Genomic DNA, 19,062 nt, shown 5'->3' with positions numbered 1-19,062 from the left:
CTGGAAATATTTGCTAAATTATTCCGTTCTGGAAGGATCAGCTGCCTAACCTGTCCCCAATCAACGCTGACCAACAAGTGGGGTAAAGAAAATTCAAAAGACAATCTTCATTTTAAGCAATAAAATTGCATACAAGTATTATAAGTAAATAATATATTTTGACTAATATCATAACATTAATAATGGCTGTATATTTACAAAATCATGTTATAGAAATGTTCCAATGTTCCAGGTATGACAAATATTCCTGAGGAAGCAGTCAGTTCTGCGAAACATGTCGAAAGGGGAACTTGTTCAAACAAAACTCTTTGTAGAATTCAACTCTTTGTAGAAATCTGTAGAATACATTAGTACAAGGATTTTATTAAGGATAATAAATTGATTTAAAAAGATTTTGTCTGTCGGATTGTATCAAAGTTTTTATATGTCTGAAAAGTCCCTTAGTCTTAAAAGACAATTTGGTTGTTGGTGCAATTGTATGGATGTGGCTCTGGATACTGGGTCTGATTTATTAAAGCTCTCCAAGGCTCCAGAGGATACACTTTCATCAGTGAAGCTGGGTGATCCAGCAAACCTGGAGTGGATTTCTTACTCTTAAGTTACTTGCTATTTGTTACCAAATGTTTTCAATCCTGGACCAGATTCACCCAGCTTCACTGATGAAAGTGTATCCTCTGGAGCTTTGGAGAGCTTTATTAAATAAGGCCCATGGCATCCCACTCCTTCCAAATGTATTATTTTTTAACAAACACACTTTTCACGTAAAATGACCCAACAAGTGAACAAGTTACATTGTTTTAGTTTGATCACAGAGGTTTCCTATCCTCCTTTCTGCATCAAACTAATAAAATCCCACTTTTATAACAAAAGGTGGATTTTTTATTCACTTGCTGTTTTTTTTATAACATGCTGTGAATATCATACAGACTTCGGGTCTACTTTATAATCTGACCTGTATTGTGGATGTTGGTATTTTCATAATGATTATTTTTATTTTGCATTATATTCCTAAAACATGCAGTTAGGTTAATTGGCTCCCCCTTAAAATTTGACCTTAGACTGATAACGGCATATGACTAAGGTGGGGACATTAGATTGTGAGCTCCTTTGAGGTACTGTTAGTGACATGACTATGGACTTTGTACAGCGCTGCTGTATATGATGGCACTATATAAATACTGTGTAATAATATTAATATTGCATTGATTTTTTCTAATTTTTGTATTTGTTTAGGAAAGCTGCTACGTGCAAATATCATCAACTGACGCATGCTGGTGCAGCTTCAGTGTCCACATGGAAGGGTTAATCATTATTCTTAACCCAAATATGAAACCCAGATCATTTAGTTGCATTTTGCAATCTTCTTTAGCAGGGCCCAAATTTAGAAACTCCCACCTACAATGGTGCTTGGTATAGGGGCTGATTTATGACCTGACGATGGGCCCGTGTGGTCCCTGCTAGCTGGAGGCCTGCAGGAAGCTGCCATCCATGGCTGCATAATTCTTCTGCAACCCACATCGCTGCAATTGTACGGTTATTATTGTGCTATGGCCCCGTATGAACCGAGCTCAGCAGGTAAATGACAATCCCAATGGATTTCCTCTGACCTGCTTCTTTATTTTATTTCTTTTATTAGGCAGGAAAGGGTTCTGGAAACTGCAGAGTTTATGTATCAGCCACCCCCTCCCTCATAGAGTTGGCTATATATAGATGCGTCTCCTGCAGCTGCACATGTACAGCGCTTTGCATTCGCAGCTGTCACTACTTCACCATGCACATGAAATGGGAAAATCAGAAATATTTCATATAGGTGGTGGTCTCAGGAGGCTAAACAGTGCTCAGTCTGCTTCCCCCCAAGCTGTGTGCGTGAATCCAGAATATTTAACAGTTTGCCACATTTTCCATCATTTATTATAAATTTTATATTTTAAATGGGAATTGCATGCTCAGCAGAATTACAGCGAACGGGTTTATGCATCCCTCGAATCTTTATTTCATGTTCCACAATCCCCAGCTTCAACTTTCAGAATTATTTATATGAATGTTGCATCTCATTATAATGTTAACTTAAAGCCAGGGAAAGTTTTAAAAAAATGGGGGTTCCAAATGCACCTCCTGCCATTCTGTCAATTGGGGTCCTGGAGAAAGGGGGGTTCTGGGCAAAATAAGAAGAACAACAGATCCCAGACTACATTTGTAGCTCATTGCACAATAGTGGCTGGGGATTCCAGAACTAATAAACTAATTACTAAACTAAATAAATTAACTAAAAAATTGCAAGCAGGAAAGACGCTGTAATCAATGCTTCTGACCCACCTGCTAGCAGATTTCTTTCTTTAGACTGCACACTGACCCCCCAGCTCATTGTACAATCATGGCATGCCTGGGATGCCAGAATAAAAAAACTCCTGTATGCATGTGTGGAGAGGGCCATTTGGTGCCCCATGCAAGCTGTCCCTGGTGTCCATCCCCCTTCCCCAGACATATTGGATAGGATACCTTGGATTGAGAGGCGTAAAGTCTGGATGGGGGGTGAAGTTGGAAGCTGGAAGGATAGTGAGGTCTGCCAGAACCAGGATGGAGAGATTATTAAAATAATAGACAGGATTCTTATAGCGCCAACATATTATGCAGCGCTGTACAATAAATAGGGGTTGCAAATGACTGACAGATACAGACACAGGAGGAGGAGAGGACCCTGCCCCGAAGAGCTTACAATCTTACTTTACTATTGCATTTGTCTCAGTGCTGCCTGTGGCACCCTTGCCTGGTCTCCTTCCATAGGCACTGAGCTAATATCAAATGCAGAGAAGAGCCATTAAAAGGTGAAGCTGTAGATAACACTGCAACAGTGCAACTGCAATACCATGCAGGCAGAGGTTTATTGCTGTAGCGGTATGGTTATATTACTTAGCCTCACAAATGACCCTTTCTGCAGGGGCTACTTTATCCAGGCCAGCCAACTAAGCAGAAAATGCCAAACTGAGGCATAGCCATTGAGGGAAATGGCAGACACAGCATCATGGGCCTGAAGCTATCATGGAAGAACCTGGGTGATGCAGCAAACCTCAAATGGATCCGGTCCAGCATTGCAATGATTTTTAGGAAATCCATTCCAGGTTTGCTGGATTACCCTGGTTTGGAGGTATTGGAGAGCTGTGTTGGAAGTTGCATTAAACACAGCAGAATTGAGTTCCACTTTCAGCAGTTTAGGGTGTGTAGCACATTGTACAGATAAAGCCTATTTCCAGGAAAACCCTTCCTGCCTGCCCACCCTTGACTTAAACTAACCAACCATAGACTTCAGTGGAGCTCTTACATTAGGAAGGCAATCCAATAGAAGTCACCAAAGGCTCACAGATGTGGATAATGGAAGTCTTTGAGCACAAAATGCAAACTTCGGCTACATCTGTGATACTTGTAACACCAATGGTGTACATGTGAGGTAGCTAGTGTACTCTGAATTTGCACCCTTTAAAATAAATCTAAGGGCCACATATTGGGGGTGTTGAGCCTTTAGGTGGGGAAGGTATTAAAAGTAAACTGCAGAGAAAATGGGAAGCTACAATTTCAGTGGGCTCTTCCGCTCCGGAAGGGATAAAGGTTTGTTTTTGCCTAGGGTATCATAAAAATGGCACTTTTATTATAGATTATTTTTATAGTTTCTTTCCTTCGATGTTCCAGGTTGTGAGTATGGCGTTTAGGTCCTTACTTACAGGACAGCTGGTTCTGAATTGTATCTGAAGACTTCAGAGGCCTCTAATAGATGGAGCTTCAGTGGATGAATTTGCACAAGGGGTGGAAGCCTGCTGGAGTGAGGGATGGGGTGACCCCGGTACCCTAGGAAGAAAAATTAGAATATAACTAATGCTGTTCATAGGGAGTCCCACTGCAGGGGCAGTTTATCATTTTGTCAGAATTCAACTTTTAAGGGCAAGGTTGGCAACACTGGGTGCTGTTTGATGTAGATGGAGTTTAAGGTAAGGTTACCCACAGATCCTTGGTTGGTGAGGGTGCAGTTTGATTTAAGGCTAAGCCAGGGAACTGGTGTGGAGGTTTGGTGCAGCTTGTAATTGATATTGACAACATCTGGGCAGATTGGGTATCTTTGTCTATTCAGGAATAAAATCCCATCAATGATGATGTAGAAGTCTAAGGAGTCCTTGACAATTGGTCAGGATATTTGGCTACCATGTAATTGGGCTGCAAATTCAGACAGTTCAGCCATTGGTAATGTTCATTCCTTAATATTTGGTACAGATGGTTGTGATGTCTACATTTACCAAAGATCTCCTTGTACCTCTCTTTACCTACTGCAAATCAGTACTTATCTATTGTATGAATACAAACTCAATGGTAACTTCATGGCAGCATACAAATGGGTAAATACCTTCACCTTAACCCCAAAGAATTGGTGCATGAAAACTTTCCATTGAAAGCCCGTGCAAATTCTCACTTTTTGTCTTTAATCCTCTATTATACCGTATTTGATCGAGTGATCTTCTTACCTGGATATCCTGGGTGAAAGTCCTTGTCATTAAATTTCCTAATATACCTAGGTTTTGGGAATCACCTTGGGGTTCAGTATCAGGTAAAACCCTATTTGATAACTTTTTCCCTAATTTGCACCTCATGCTGCCCTGGGCCTTGCTGTCCGTGTTAGGTTTTGATTTGTTTGTTTGCTGGTGTACACTCATTGTGTTGCATCTAATTCTTTCCACCTCTGTTGTGTGAATTGCACCAGCTGCACACCAGCCACCCTTTTCCTTATGGGCATTTTGCCCATAATTTATTATGCAACAGGCGTGAATGACTTCATTGACTTTCTACAGTAGACTGATACCAAAATCAAATTCAAGCACTTGCATTTTAAAAAATGCCCAATAGGAGTGTTTAATGCTGTCCATATGTGTACCTACCAGTCCTAAGATGAGATGTGGGGGCTGCTTTTATTTTTCATTTCCAGGTTAGGAACATTTTCAGTGCTCAAACCCCTTCTTCCTGATAGAAATCTAATTTCTGTGCATAAAATCCTTGTTACATTTCCTGTGTAAACTACTAATACCATACCCCTCTTGTAACTTGCTGTGAGATACAATGAACCAATACAAACATTTTTATCTTTTTTCTGCAAACTTTTATTTTTCCTATTCACAGATCAGTGTTCTCCCCAGACGCTTTTAGTTGGGTGCACCACCCAGCACTTTTCAGTAATCATCCGGCTGTGTTTCAGAAGTTAGTGAATAGTTGGGTCACAATACAGGGCCACCACCTGCCTACAGCTTCTCACCAACCAGCTTAATAAAATATGGGCAGAATACTGCAGATGAAGAAAATCAAACAATAATTCCAGCCTGAATGGCAACCATGGCTCCTTTCATGAATACACTAAAGGAGTGTAGCCACCCAGGGACAGGAAGGTACCCAGGATCATCAGGAAAATATCTGACCACCACATCTAGGGACCGGCAAGATAAGAATATATTTTTTTTAGGTTAAAACACATCAATTTTTAAACAGACTGTGGTGTGGTTTGCTAAATAAAGGAAATGTGTTAAAAATGAGTCCATGCATTGCTTACCCGGCAGCTTATTTAATGTCTGGGGGGTGCACAGGAAGCTGTTGCATTGGGATAACATTCCATGGAGTATACTAATAACATTGTTCAGCACTGAAGCTCAGACTAATTGTAATTAAGGGAATTTCCCCCCCCCCCATGCTGTAGGGCCGGCTGTACGGATCCGGCCATTGCACAGCATTTATGTTTCAGCTAGAACTGGCATTTTGATGATTTGCCGGAATCTAATGCTATGCTTTCAAAGTAACAACTTGCAGGAATTATACTGATTAGTCACTCAACATTGATCTGAAATTATTTACTGAAATCTATTGGACCTCATATTGTGGAACAAAAAGTCACCAGGAAGCAGAATTGTTTGGATATGCAAAATTTCCTTTTGCAAAAAAACTTTTCCTGTGCTTTTTGCTCGGTCATTGCCAAGCATAGACCTAGATGCTGGAGACAACCTAACCTTGATGTGTTGCATCATTGTGGCCTAATGATGGTGGGACCAGGAAAGGTCAGCAGTGAAGATGGTGGCTGCAGCAGTGAAGAGGTCCAGGATCTGACATCCCAAAGGAAGTCGGTGGGTGCCATGCTGTGCATATTTTGATTGCAAAAAGTTCAGTTACCTAACCATTCAGTACCTCCTGACAACCACCACGAAAAGGTACATGCACTGATCCATGCTCCTCCGCTGCAGATCCAATGTCATTGGTTACCATGCTGGATGATGGCACTGCATTCCCATGTGAGTGTTGTAGCAATGAAATGCTGATCCCAGGACTGATAATCACGAGGGATATCACATCCATATCGAGTAGATTTGCTTTCTGTCTCCTAAACCCTCACTACTCTCCCACCATTTCATATCCCCCCTCCTATTGTGTGATCCTTCCTCCACCTCCTAGATTGTAAGCTCTTCTGGGCAGGGTCCTCTCCTCCTCCTGTGTCACTGTCTGTATCTGTCATTTGCAACCCCTATTTAATGTACAGCGCTGTGTAATATGTTGGAGCTATATAAATCCTGTTTAATAATAATAGTACCAAGTAGCCGTGTTCCAATATAGCTTGGGATGGCGAGTGGTTGTGGGTGGTAGAGAATACTTAGTCTGTCACTAAACCCAACTGGCCCTAATCAAGTAACCCCCAGCCATTGTCAAGTAACGGTTCTATTTGGACCATTTGTGCAACTTCATGCCTGAATTGTAAAAGCTTTGGCCAAAAAAATAAAGTAGAGGGCACAGGGGGTTGGTTGTGATCCCCCTGTAGTTAATCTTTTTCCCAGGTATGACTTACCTTGTCTTGTGCTTCTCAATGTTGTCTTAGAAGAGGCTTTGCTTGGCTCCCTCATGTCGCAGCTGCCCACCTGATGACTGGTGGGCTAATATTGAAGGAGAGGTGAAGAAATCTCAAATCCATAAAATGTAGCAGGGCGGTCCTGGCATTGCAGGTCATCAGGCACAGCTTTCACTCCAGGAAGCAGCACATAGTGACATTCCCAAACATCTGTACATCATAGGCAGCAATACCCTGATGATCACATGCTAGACTTATACAGCCACGACACCTAATGCACTCCAATACTGTATTTCAGGAGGATTTACCTCTCAGGGTATGGCTAAGGTAACATTGTTCCCCCATAAGATTGCAAACTTTCACTTAGTGAGTTCAGGTTTACTGTAAATCACTAGCAAGATTTGCTTGTATGACAGCTCTCTGAAATGAGGGCATTATAATTTTCTTAGAAAAGGTGTGAGGATAGAATCTGAATATATTGATAGCTTTTCAAGCACCAATGTTACTTTTTTTGGAACAGGTTCACCATCTGCAAACAAGCAAGAACCAATTATCACATTTTTAGACCTGGCATAGCTACGGCAGGGAATATTTACCTCTTCAGTGCTGCTAGAACACTTTATTGTTCTTAAGAAATTCCCTAAAGTCTGAGAAAGACACTTTGGATAAGTCCAGAGTCCACAAGGTTCAAATCTGCTGGGGGACTTTGGAGTTCCCTGCAAACTTTGAAATTAGTCAGAGGTGTTTTTCATGGATAGAAAATATAAGCCAAATACTGTCATTACAGGGTAGCTTTACCAACCAGTTGCATGGCTTTGCATGCCGATAGCTGTGACCATAAACAGGCAATCAGACCCACAAATTCTGAGCTAATACTTGTATAGGATCAGCGACTCCACCAGTACCTTGGAATCAGAATCATGGCTTGCTTTGGTACTTTTACAAATGGGGAATCTGCACAGGCCGCCTTCCATCCTTATATACATTGTTTTAAATGCAAAATGTCACCCTTACCTGGTTCTTCATTTACCCCGGGACTTGTAGCTGCAAAAGGTTCTCTTCCATGAAGTCAGCTCTGAAATTTGTTGGACAGATCGCCCCCCAACCCAGCTAAAATAAAGCCCTTTCAGATACACAAAGCACTGGACACGGGTAGATATGGTTTCATTCACTTTTCCGCATACTTTATTTGTTACAAACATACATTTTTATTTTAAATATATAGATTGTAAAACTCAATTTGTAAAATTCTTATTGTAAGGAGTGCTGACTAGCATGAGTTCTGCACCTTATGCTTTCATTGAATTGCTTTTTATTTTTTAAATGAATAGAACATCCCCTGCTTTGTAAAGCTAGTGGTAAATCCAAAGTGTTTTCAGCCAGGCACGCTGGCATTGCAACAGGGAACAGAACTTTCTCAGCTGCCTCCTGGAGAGAAATTCCACCCACCAAAGGTTTTACAATAGCAACACCAAGCTGGGCCCAGTGGCTATTGCCTAACCTATAGAGGGCGCCTGGAGGAGAGGTGGGGAAATGGCTGAGAATGAAGCTGTGGTCAGCAAGGTGAATAGGGGACTGGGGAGCAACTATCAACTGGATAATCTCAAAGGGTAGACTGAAAGATAGATTTCACTAATCATACAGCCGGTTAAGCTGCTTTACTAGTTAAAGTGCTTTAAACAGAAACAAAAAATATACCTTTGTCAATATAATTTTTTTTTATTAGTCAGCTAAAAGCATTTGGGGAGTTTGTTGATTAAATGCCTGGAGCAGAAATGCATTCTACAAACTATAAAATGTAGCTCCGAAATCTCTCTATGCGCTCAAACTTTGCACACCTTACTTAGGTAGGTACAAGGCTGGATGAAGTCTCGGTTTGAGCCAGTGCAATGGTCGCTATGTGCTTTCTTCTTAACCACCGGCTACTTCTCTATGGTGACAAAACCCAAAAAGTTGGGCTAAAGCAGTTATGTAGTGCACGTAAAAGTACGGCTCGCTCAACTAGGGCCAAAAAAGCTTTTATGCGGCAGCTGGAGCTTCAATCTAAAACAATGTAGTGCTGAAAGGTTGGAGCATTAATGCACTAGATCTGATATTTGATCCTTATTAAAGCGGAACTAAATAAACATTACACCATCAGGTGATGTCCCTTCTGCAATAATCGTCAGCTTTCGTTGCCAGGGCTTCCCCTCCACGTGCCGAGGATGAATAACTCCTGCAATGGGGTTATGTCATCCTGACCTGGCCATATAACGTGGCCAAAAACGTCAAGGAGGAAGTAAAAAAAGATGGAAACACCTTTAAGGTTCAGGGTTTAGTTTTGAGTGTTTAATAATTGCGAGGGAGTTACGTCATCTTGACCTGACCACATATGGTGGCCAAAGATTGGGAGGAGGAAGTAGGAAAGATGGCACCCTGCGAGAGAAAGGGGTTTAGTTTGGAGTGTTCAATACTTCTGGCTGGAAGTAATATTTATTGATCATTTCGGGAAAGTGCTGCACAGGCCGGTTGTGTGATATGGAAAGGAGCAGAAGGTTTTTTGCTCCCCATTGACCTATTAAAAAAGCCATCAGTCATTAGTGAGCCACCAAGGGCTCAAAAGACATTGGCATGGGACAGCTGTACTGACACTAGAAATGATCACCAAAAAATTGAACATCTTTAGTCTATGAATACTAAAATTGCTTTAAACATCAGATTTCAAAGCAGCCAAAAGGTACCACTGACCTTTAGATATCAAATCAGGGACAATACCTCTTTAAAACCTCTGGCACAATGGTGGCCACTATTCTAAGGACTCCGCAATCTATAAATATTCATGTCGCCATGACACTAGTTGATTGGTTAAAATGTTACCCTGTCTATGGGTGACAAGTACACTTTAAGCACTATGAACTTCTACAATTAGACTGGCTGTAGTGTTTTCCCTTTACATGACAGGCCATGACATCAACCGGCTCCATTTCTGCCAAGGCATTCAACCGGCAACTCTTAAAAAAAAATAAAAAAAAAATGATGATCACAACCTTTAAAAGCAGCACAACACAGAATTGTGGGGGCTGGTTGTAACGCAGGTCTTTGGATTTAGAAAAATATTGGCCCCTGTTTAAAATACAGCGATGGGGAAAGGGGATGTTAAGTTCGTAACGGCATCCTTATCTATAAGACCATTCTTAACAGGTCAATGGGCACCGTCAATTCTTGGAATCTGTGGTGCAGGTGTGAGCCAAATTCATCTTTCAGTTGTGCGAGGCTGAAATGTATATTTCTCTACTTTGCATTGCTCCTGTCTATAAAGCCATTTGATAGCATTTCCTAACATCTAAATATTACACTCGGGGATTATTATTGGACAGATACACAATAATTTGGAAGCTGACCCTTTTGTTTGGCAGCATTGGAGGACGCTAAGCTGTAACAATCTGATTCTAATACATGTTTAAAGCCGGCATCCCTGGCCAAAAATAACTCAGAAAGCCGCAGATTGGGGCGTTACGTTAGGGGTTTTGCTAAGATTGAACGCCGTTTGGTTAGATGTAGCGTTGACTTGGCGTTAATTTGCTTATCTCGTTTGCCAATTTCAGGTAAAGAAAAGGCCTTGATGAATGTCAGTCTGGTTGAATTCTTACGTTTGGATATATTATTATCACCCAATTCCCAGCAATAACTGCGGCTGAACCCACCGTACGGGAATGCCACGTATGGTCGATTCGCCGCTGTTTCAGAGCAAGAGAGAAACCAGAAAGGGGAAGGCCGATGAGCACATCCGTAAAACACATTCAGGTTACTGACACCCCCTATATATTTATATACAGATATATATTTTTAAGAGGCTATACAACATTTACAGGTAAGGATTTGCTAGTTTTATACAAGCGGTTTATATTATGGACAAGCTGCGTATGACAGTGGAAGTCTTGTGGAAACAAAAATAATAACCTAACACTATGGCAATGATATCTCCAGAGTTTTCAAGTGAATCAAGGTCGACCAAGGTGACCTTTCCATGACTTCGGTTTTACATTGCATCTGCATTGTTCAAGTCGTAACTGTAAATATTTTGAAAACACGAGTGGTAATACCTTTTAACCCGCTGAAAGCAAATCAGTGACCCAATCAATGGCCTGGGAGAATTGGAGGAAACTGTTGCTGTTCCCCATAGCAATCGTCATTCATTTTTTTAAAACTGAAATACACAACTGATGTCATGTGGTTGCTATAAGCAACAGCAATGAGATCTTTCTCTTTTTTTATACAAATGGTTGTCCTTTAATGGGTATATGTATAGTCAAGGCAAACTGGCTGGCTTCTGTGAAGGTACCACAAGCCCCAGCATGCCTTACAAGCAAGCAGGTTGTCACACTAGTACACTGTGGTTGTTTTATTTTTGTAGATCAAGGCAGGAGGTGTCAGAATGCCTTTAGAGAATGCAAAGTCCTCCTGTGCAATCATATAACTGAGTAGGGGGATAGCACAGTAATCGCATAGGGAAAGGGGTACATATGTTTCTCTCCTCTCTAAACGCTCATTCTATAGAATAGCCTATTATACGCTCAACCACTGAATTCAGAGGCTAAAGACACAGTGAGCAGGAAGAGGCCTGGGTATTTTTAATACTGGGTAACTTTACAGCCTCCCCAGTAAGAGGTTCAGGGTATGCACGGGACTACTAGCAGCTCATTGAGCAAGTGTCATTTTTTTTTAAAAGATTTGTCTGGCTTTATTCCAGGTGCAAAAATAAATTAAACCTTAGGAGCAAGACATGCCGCCTCTTGCATTTAAAAGTTATTTTTTTTAATCTCTTTTTTACACAAACCCTGCACAGGGCTGACATTTGCTGTTCTAGCTGTGGATGAAGCATTTAATCTGCCACAAGTAACAGAAAAAGGGGGAGAGAAAAAAAAATCCACACAAGATTGATACAGCAGGACACAATTGATACAGCTGCCTTGCAGGTACAAAAATACAGTACAATATACTGATGTGAATAAAACATCAAGAAATACTATTGCTCCCATACAGTTGAAAAGAAAAAAAAAACTGCAACAATCAGATGACGTTACGCTGGGATAAAAGTTAAATGAGTATTCGGAATTTAAAAAACAAACAGCAGCAAATGTTAACCTTCTAAGTATTCATCCTTTACTGCTCTGTATTAATAATTATCAGCAACTCGGTTGGGTAAATCAGATCGGTTCTGGTAAACCTGTCCAATAGCCTATGATTCAGCAAGAAGAACCTGATTCACCCAAACTCGTGGATCAATTTGCTCTCAGAAACCAGTAACGTTTTCCTTTTGCAGCTGGCTAGGTTTGCAATGCATGCAGAAGCCTTTCATTGCGGCAAAAAGAAATTAAACCCGTTAGGTAATAGGATGAAATGGATACATTATAACCCAAACAATAAAAGTGGTGTGAAAAAAGGCAGCTCACGTGAAGGAATTCAAAAATCTCTATGCACCAAACACTGGAAGCTGCTAACCAGCTCAACATTTCCGAAAGCCCGCACAATAACGTGGCTTGCAGAGGCTTTGGAAACAGCCATGCCAAGAACTACACACCAACATGACAGCTAGCAGGGATTAAGAGAATTTGATTTTTTTTTTAAAAAAACTACGTATACGCACAAAAGGAAAAATAATAATACTATATCATTTATTTTCAACTCTTTGGGGACAGAGGAGAGCGTGAAAATGCCATTCACCCCGTGTCCTCAAAAGGTTTATTTCTTGTATAGGCATAGGGAGCAATCCAATAAGAGTTAAAATTCAGGTTAAAAAGCACAGCTAGATACAGAAGCCCCCTCACATTTGTAGGGGAAGAGAGACCATCTTGTAGGCAGTTAAGTTCATCTGCTGGGATTTTCTAGAATGCTAGTAATGCCTGGATGGGAACAGACGACACGCTCTTAATCCCCAATTGCTTGTACTGCTGTGGACTGGTCACCACCTGGACAGTTTTACCCCCAACAAATTTGCTGAGGACATAATGGAGGCACCATCACCCTCCGAGGTACTGAGAATTGTATGCAGGTCTTTTTAAGAATAAAAAGCCTGGTAGAATTATCATGGACCTGAGCTTTATCTTATTTGTCCGTTTTGCATGAACCTTGAAATTTTTTTTTGTCTTTTTCACTTCCGACAAGTGGGAAGGGTTTGGAGATTTCACAGATTGTATGGTTTCCTTTGTGTTATCGATAGTCCCTCGTGATGAAGATAGATTTCATCTTGCGCTGTTAGTGCTGGTTTTAAAAAGAAAGGTGACTTATGGCAGTCGGAAATAATCCATGATTGGTGGGAGTTCAGTCCTGGAAGGAATGGTAGCTGGTCCTGTCACCTGGATACTCTGCTGATGTTGAAGCCATTTTTTTGTAACAAGCTTTCCTTGTGCTTTAGGAATTGGGTTGGCCTTGCAAAGACTTTCCGAGCATGGTGGGAACAAAAACTGTTCTTTCCCCTTTGCGGGGGGTAATCGCTGTGTAAAACCCCGGTGAAAAAACAGAATCAGGTTGTAAAGAGAGGCAAAGGAGAAAGGGGTGAGTCTGCTCCCTAAGTGGCTCTCGTTTCCTAGCTCAGCGTTCATCCTCTCTACCCTAAGCTTGAATGAAGTATCAAGAGGGAACTTTTGTGAATGATGTGTTTCTGGTAGGTGAGGCAAGTAGTTGTAGTTTCTAAAAACCTATTCATGCTGGCTTCTGAAACCCTCCCTCTGCTCCTACCACCGGGAATTATTGGGTCATCTGGTACCAACAAACAACAGATTGCAGGTCCCCCTTATTCTCTACACCCATCTATGAGGAAGGTCGGGGTTCTCCAGGTGTGTGCAACGATCCACCTTACTGAACAACTCAGGAAATGACAAACTAGCAATAGTTCGGGCCGTTTTGACCCCCGGATTAGATACATGGCGCCATCTTGGCCCAGCGTCTACACCTAGACAGTAATTAATTTGAGGAATAAAGCTCATTTCTGGCGTGTTAATGTGTGCAGTTTGTAATAGGGAGCTAGCCCTTAAAGTCTAATTATATTTGGGAATTACAGGGACCAGAAGGTTTGTTGTCATGTTCCCTGACTATATACCTACGGTTCTGTACTGAATACTGAGCATGAGACTCATGGACCCTGCTGACCCCCTGACGCCCCAGCTGTGCTACTGCAAGTCCGGTTTGGACAGCCTGTTGGCTTTTCAGCTGCTGCAGAACTAGAAGTCCCATAGGGGAGACCCATCGCAGGGGACATTTGGTAGTTCTTCAGCAACTGTAGAGGAACAGGTGGGCCAATGAATAAAGGCCAGGTGCTTAAAAGCTAAACCGCCCCTGAAACGTTGGGTTAATGCAAAAAATAAAGCCCAACACCCCCAGCTACTTCCCCTTGTCCTGGGAAGATCCCAGGACACAAGACCAATGGGACCCTAAGAGGGGCCAGAACCGGCAATAAGCTAGGGGCCCATTTCCCACTTGGCAGCGTGATAACATGCGTTGCTCAGTTAAAAACCAAACAAGGTGCCATGCACCTTATAAAAGGCCCAGAAACTCTAACAGCACGGTGTGTTATCGCCAACACATAACGCATGTGACCGCGTCACGAAAGCGTAAAGGGGTCCCAGGTGTTTTCTGTTAGATTTTTCTTCATTTAAACCTTGCGTTTCAGGCAGACGGGAAGCTAATGTGCACATTATGACTGCTATAAACATCCCAAGGCTCTCCAGCTGAGAACTACAAGTCCCAGGAGTGCATCTTTTATTAGAAGCTGCTGTGTCAAGACAAGATCAGGCATGCTGAACGTTGTTAGTTCCACAAGGGCTCCAGGTACTTGAAGGTTACAGCTGGAGAGGAAGGCTGCCTAGATATATTGTTATGTCTGTATATCAGGCCAAAGCGGCCTGTGGTTCCCCAGCTGAGGTGGAACTACAAGTCCCAGGGCAGAAGGGTTAGTTGGAAGTTGTAGCGCCCCCCTCAGGTGTACATAGATGTGTGTGTGTGTGTCTCTCACTGACCTCCCTCCCCACTTTCTCCTCTGCCTCTCTTGTTCAATCGTCGTCCACGTCCTCCGTCTCCGAGTCTTCTCCGCCCCCGGAGCTCAGGCCGCCGCCTCTTTCGCCACCAGGGCCCCGGCGGTCGTACAGCTTATCCCGCTGCCTCTCTTGGATCTCCTTCATCTCCTCGGCATAGCGGCAGAAGGCTCCTCCGAACTTTCCCCAGGCCTTCAGCGGCACAGTGATGGAGTTGCGGTAGCTGGGTTTGACTTCGCTCACCCGCAGGAACACACCGTACTTGTTGCAGCCGACATCAAAGAAAAAACGTTTGGAGTCCACCGTGATGGACGTCCCCTCGGGCAGCTCTCCGTACAGGCCACCTCCTCCTCCGGACGCCCCTCCTCCGACACCGGATCCTCCTGCGCCCAGGCCCAGCTCGTCGTCTTCCCCGCCATAGTCGTCGATGAGTTTAGCCAGGGCGTCGCGGAATTCGATGAGGCCCTGGGCGGGCAGGGCGATGGTTTGTCCGCTCTGCAGGCCGGCGCCGCCTCCGGCTCCTCCGCTGAAGCCCGGGCCGCGGTTGATGGTCTGGCGGATGCGGAGGAAGCGGCCTCTCTGGTTCTCCTTTAGGTCCAGGTAGTACTTGCGGTTCTCTCGGACCAGGAACTCGCTCTTCAGGGCCCGGCGGGGCCCCCCGGCTCCTCCCATGCCATCCTCCCCTGAGGACTGGGCGATCTGCTCAGGGCTGCTGGGCCCCAGCTGGGCATAATGCTCAATGAAGTCACCCAGGTAGTCTCGGAACTCGGCAGCCACCGCCATGGACAGGGTGAGGCGGCTCTTAGAGCCCCCAGCTCCGACCTCGGCAATCTTGATGAAGCGGCCCTTAGCGTTCTGCTTGACGTCCAGGTAGAAGCGTTTGTTCTGGATGTCCAGCCGCTTGGAAGCCAGCTCTTGGGTCTCCTGGTCCCGGGACATGTGCTGCTGGAAGCTGCCGGGGCCTCCCCCTCCTCCTCCACCGCTGCTGCCCCCTCTCTCGCTCCCGCTATCCCCGTCCGCCATCTTCTCCTCTTCCTCCGCACTTACAGCCGCCTTCAAAACTGGCTTCTCTCGGCTTCCGTCTGTCCCGGCCGGGACTCCCTCCTCCGCCCTTCTCCCCGCGGGCTAGCCGCCTTTCAGTCACCCGCTCTCTGCCACTCCTCTCCCTCCTCCGCTCTGCTCGCCCCTCTTCTTCCCTCTCGTTCGATCTCTCTCTCACTCTGCCTCAGCCCAGAGTCTCCTCCCTTTCCTGCCTGCGTGCTGCGCAACTACGGCTCTATCCCGGGATGAAACCGCCGCCGCCATCTTAACTGAGGGCACGCCGGGCAAAGGTAAGCTAAATATCTTTTTTTAAGCAGAACAATATCGTCATACGAGGCAGAGTTAGTATAGCGGGGTCTTAGTGTATTAGGATTTATTTTTATTGCAACGTGTGTGTACTAATTATCATATCCGAGCTCTATATGAAATGGTTACCCATGGCAACGCTGCACATTTATGTCAATATTCCATAAAAAGCAAGCATATAACATGTTTTTTTTTATGTACATTTACCTTTAAATGCAATGGGGAATGCTAAAATGTCTGCCACGTTTTAATTTTTTGTCATTCTGAAGATTTGCACTCACTTCCTGTTCAAATGGTGGATGAATGTCACAGGGTCAAGAAAGGAGCAAGCAGCAATAAAAACAATGTTTAAAGGTCTGAACTACTTAGTAGGAGGCCTATAGAGAACACTTGGGGATCTATGTATCAAACAGGAAATATGACATTCCCTCAATCATTCTTTGGTGTGAATCTTCCAGCTCCATGTCTTGATTCCCTTGAGGGAATGTCAGAATCTCTGTTTTATAAATAGAACGCTAAGTGTGGTCCAGCTCTTCTCTGTACACATTGCACTTGTAATTTGTTGGAAACTATATAAATATTAGCTTTGTCCTTGGTAAATGAGACTTCTATCAAAGATCCAAAATCAATGGATGAACAATCGCAGTGAACCCAATACCAAAGCTTTGCACATTAAAAACACCATTTCATTGTCTTCACATAAAACCTTGATCATTTCTCATGTTTAGAGATCACCTTCTTGAAATTGCTCATGTCTACATTTTGTCTCTAGTTTTTTGTGATAAGTTAAAATGTTATATGGAGTCATTTGTTTTATGATTTATTTTTGATACACCAATTTTCACTTGACTAACGGCATCGTTTTGACAATGCTTCCATCTAGGGCAGTGGAGCATGGTGGCTCAGAGTGTAGCACCTTGACCTTTGCAGCGTTACGTCCCAGGTTTGAACCCCAGCCAGGACACTATCTGCATGGAGTTTACAGGTTCTCCCTGTGTTTGTGTGGGTTTCCTCTCATATTCCAAAAACATGCAGTTAAGTTAATTGGCCTCCCCCTCCTCCTCCACCGCTGCTACCCCCTCTCTCGCTCCCGCTATCCCTGTCCGCCATCTTCTCCTCTTCCTCCGCACTTACAGCCGCCTTCATCATTTCTCAAGTTTAGAGATCACCTTCATCAATGCATGAACCAAAATTAAATAGACGTAAAATTGCTCATGTCTACATTTTGTCTCTAGTTTTTAGTGATAAGTTAAAATGTTATATGGAGTCATTTGTTTTATGATTTATTTTTGATACACCAATTTTTACTTGACTAACGGCATCGTTTTGACAATGCTTCCATCTAGGGCAGTGCAGCATGGTGGCTCAAAGTGTAGCACCTTGACCTTTGCAGCTCTATGTCCTAGGTTGGAACACAAGCCAGGACACTATCTGCATGGAGTTTGCAGGTTCTCCCTGTGTTTGCGTGAGTTTACTCCTGGTACTTCGGTTTCCTCCCACATTCCAAAAACATGCAGTTAAGTTTTTTGGCTTTCCCTCAAAAAATTCACCTTAGATTGTATTAAAGACTAATGACAATGGGAGGACATTAGATTGTAAGCTCCTTTTGAGGGACAGCTAGTGATATGACTATGGACTTTGTACAGTGCTGTGTAATATGTTGGCACTATATAAATACTGTGTAATACTCCTATAGTAGTCTGTCCTCTCATTTAATATTCACCTCTGACTCACTAATCCAAGGAGATATTGCAGGTTAGGTCACACAAGCCAGGCCAGACCTACATATGGGCTCTTCACTTTGCTTCATTACCATGGACCTTCCTAGTGAAAAACTAGTACTCTGGACTACGGCTACGTACACACGTCAGTAGATTCTCGTTCAATTATCTTTTTAGGGCTAGTATCAGACAAGAATCTGACGTGTATGCAGTGATCGTCCAACGTCATTCATGGATCAGTCCTGGCGGATCCATGAACGACGAATGACTGCAATGCAAATGAAATGGAGAGAGCGCAGCGGGGTGCCGCTTGCTTGTTCTCCCCCCTCTCCTCTATATAGAGCAGGATGGTGCTGTATGTAGAGAGCTCATTTAGGAAATTGTCAGTCTTTTGTCGTTGGAAATGATCATGAAAGATCCTTTCCAATGACAAAAGTCTAACGTGTGTATGCAGCTTAACTTTCCATAGAAATGAATGAGACTGCTGTTCCTGCTGCCCCCAAATTGCATATCTTCCATGTTCTTTCTAATATTGCTCAGTAAGTAAGCAGAAATCTCTCCAACTGAGACACAGACAACAATAATCATGATATAAAAGTTCCAATCCTTCACTATATAGGTACACTATGCCATGAGCTTTCCTTGAACAATTCTTATTTGTGATATAAATGACAAAATTCAATTTGTCAAAAATAAAATGTTTCTAAAGCCAAAAAACAAATGTTGGACATTTTAAAACAAGTCAGGTTTTATTTATGTCTCCGTCCCATCTTTGTATGGTCAGGTTTGCCAATCTTTATTGCTCCCTGGCTTTCTAAAGCTGCGTACACACGTGCAATTTTTGTTGTTGGAAAGGATCTTTCACGATCCTTTCCAACGACAAACAAGTACACGATGCATGAACAGTGCTGTACATACTCTATGGAGAGGGGAGGGGGAGAGCGACGGAGCGGCACCCTGCTGCGCGCTCTCCCCTTTCCCTTACATTAGGATCGGTCGTCGTTCATCGTCCGTGGATCCACCAGGACGGTCGTTCGGACGATGGACGACGCCGACTGTACACACGCCAGATTTTCGCCCGATATCTGGCTGATGCCGATTATCGGGCGAGAAAAATCTGACGTGT

The 19,062-nt window shown here is 43.3% G+C and overlaps 1 protein-coding gene and 1 long non-coding RNA gene across 2 annotated transcripts in view; one reads left to right on the top strand and one right to left on the bottom strand.

Moving 5' to 3' along the window:
• Nucleotides 1-14,556: 14,556 nt before the first annotated feature.
• Nucleotides 14,557-16,111, bottom strand: PURB (purine rich element binding protein B). Its single transcript, XM_072402874.1, has one exon. It carries the CDS (start codon nucleotides 15,889-15,891, stop codon nucleotides 14,887-14,889), a length of 1,005 nt encoding a protein of 334 aa, XP_072258975.1. The 5' UTR covers nucleotides 15,892-16,111; the 3' UTR covers nucleotides 14,557-14,886.
• Nucleotides 16,112-17,217: 1,106 nt separating this feature from the next.
• Nucleotides 17,218-19,062, top strand: part of LOC140324770 (uncharacterized) — a 4,164-nt gene continuing 2,319 nt past the window's right edge. The window contains exon 1 of the long non-coding RNA XR_011919569.1: nucleotides 17,218-17,680. This is a non-coding gene — a long non-coding RNA (uncharacterized lncRNA). The remainder of the gene's footprint in view (nucleotides 17,681-19,062) is intronic.

This window comes from Pyxicephalus adspersus, chromosome 2, assembly GCF_032062135.1.
Source record: "Pyxicephalus adspersus chromosome 2, UCB_Pads_2.0, whole genome shotgun sequence".
NCBI lineage: Eukaryota > Metazoa > Chordata > Amphibia > Anura > Pyxicephalidae > Pyxicephalus > Pyxicephalus adspersus.
Note: the sequence above shows the minus strand (reverse complement) of the source record. Positions and strands in the feature narration are given on the sequence as shown.

Bases quoted from the DNA above. Each gene is read 5' to 3' on its own strand.
- PURB (XM_072402874.1), bottom strand. From the start codon at position 15,891: ATGGCGGACGGGGATAGCGGGAGCGAGAGAGGGGGCAGCAGCGGTGGA.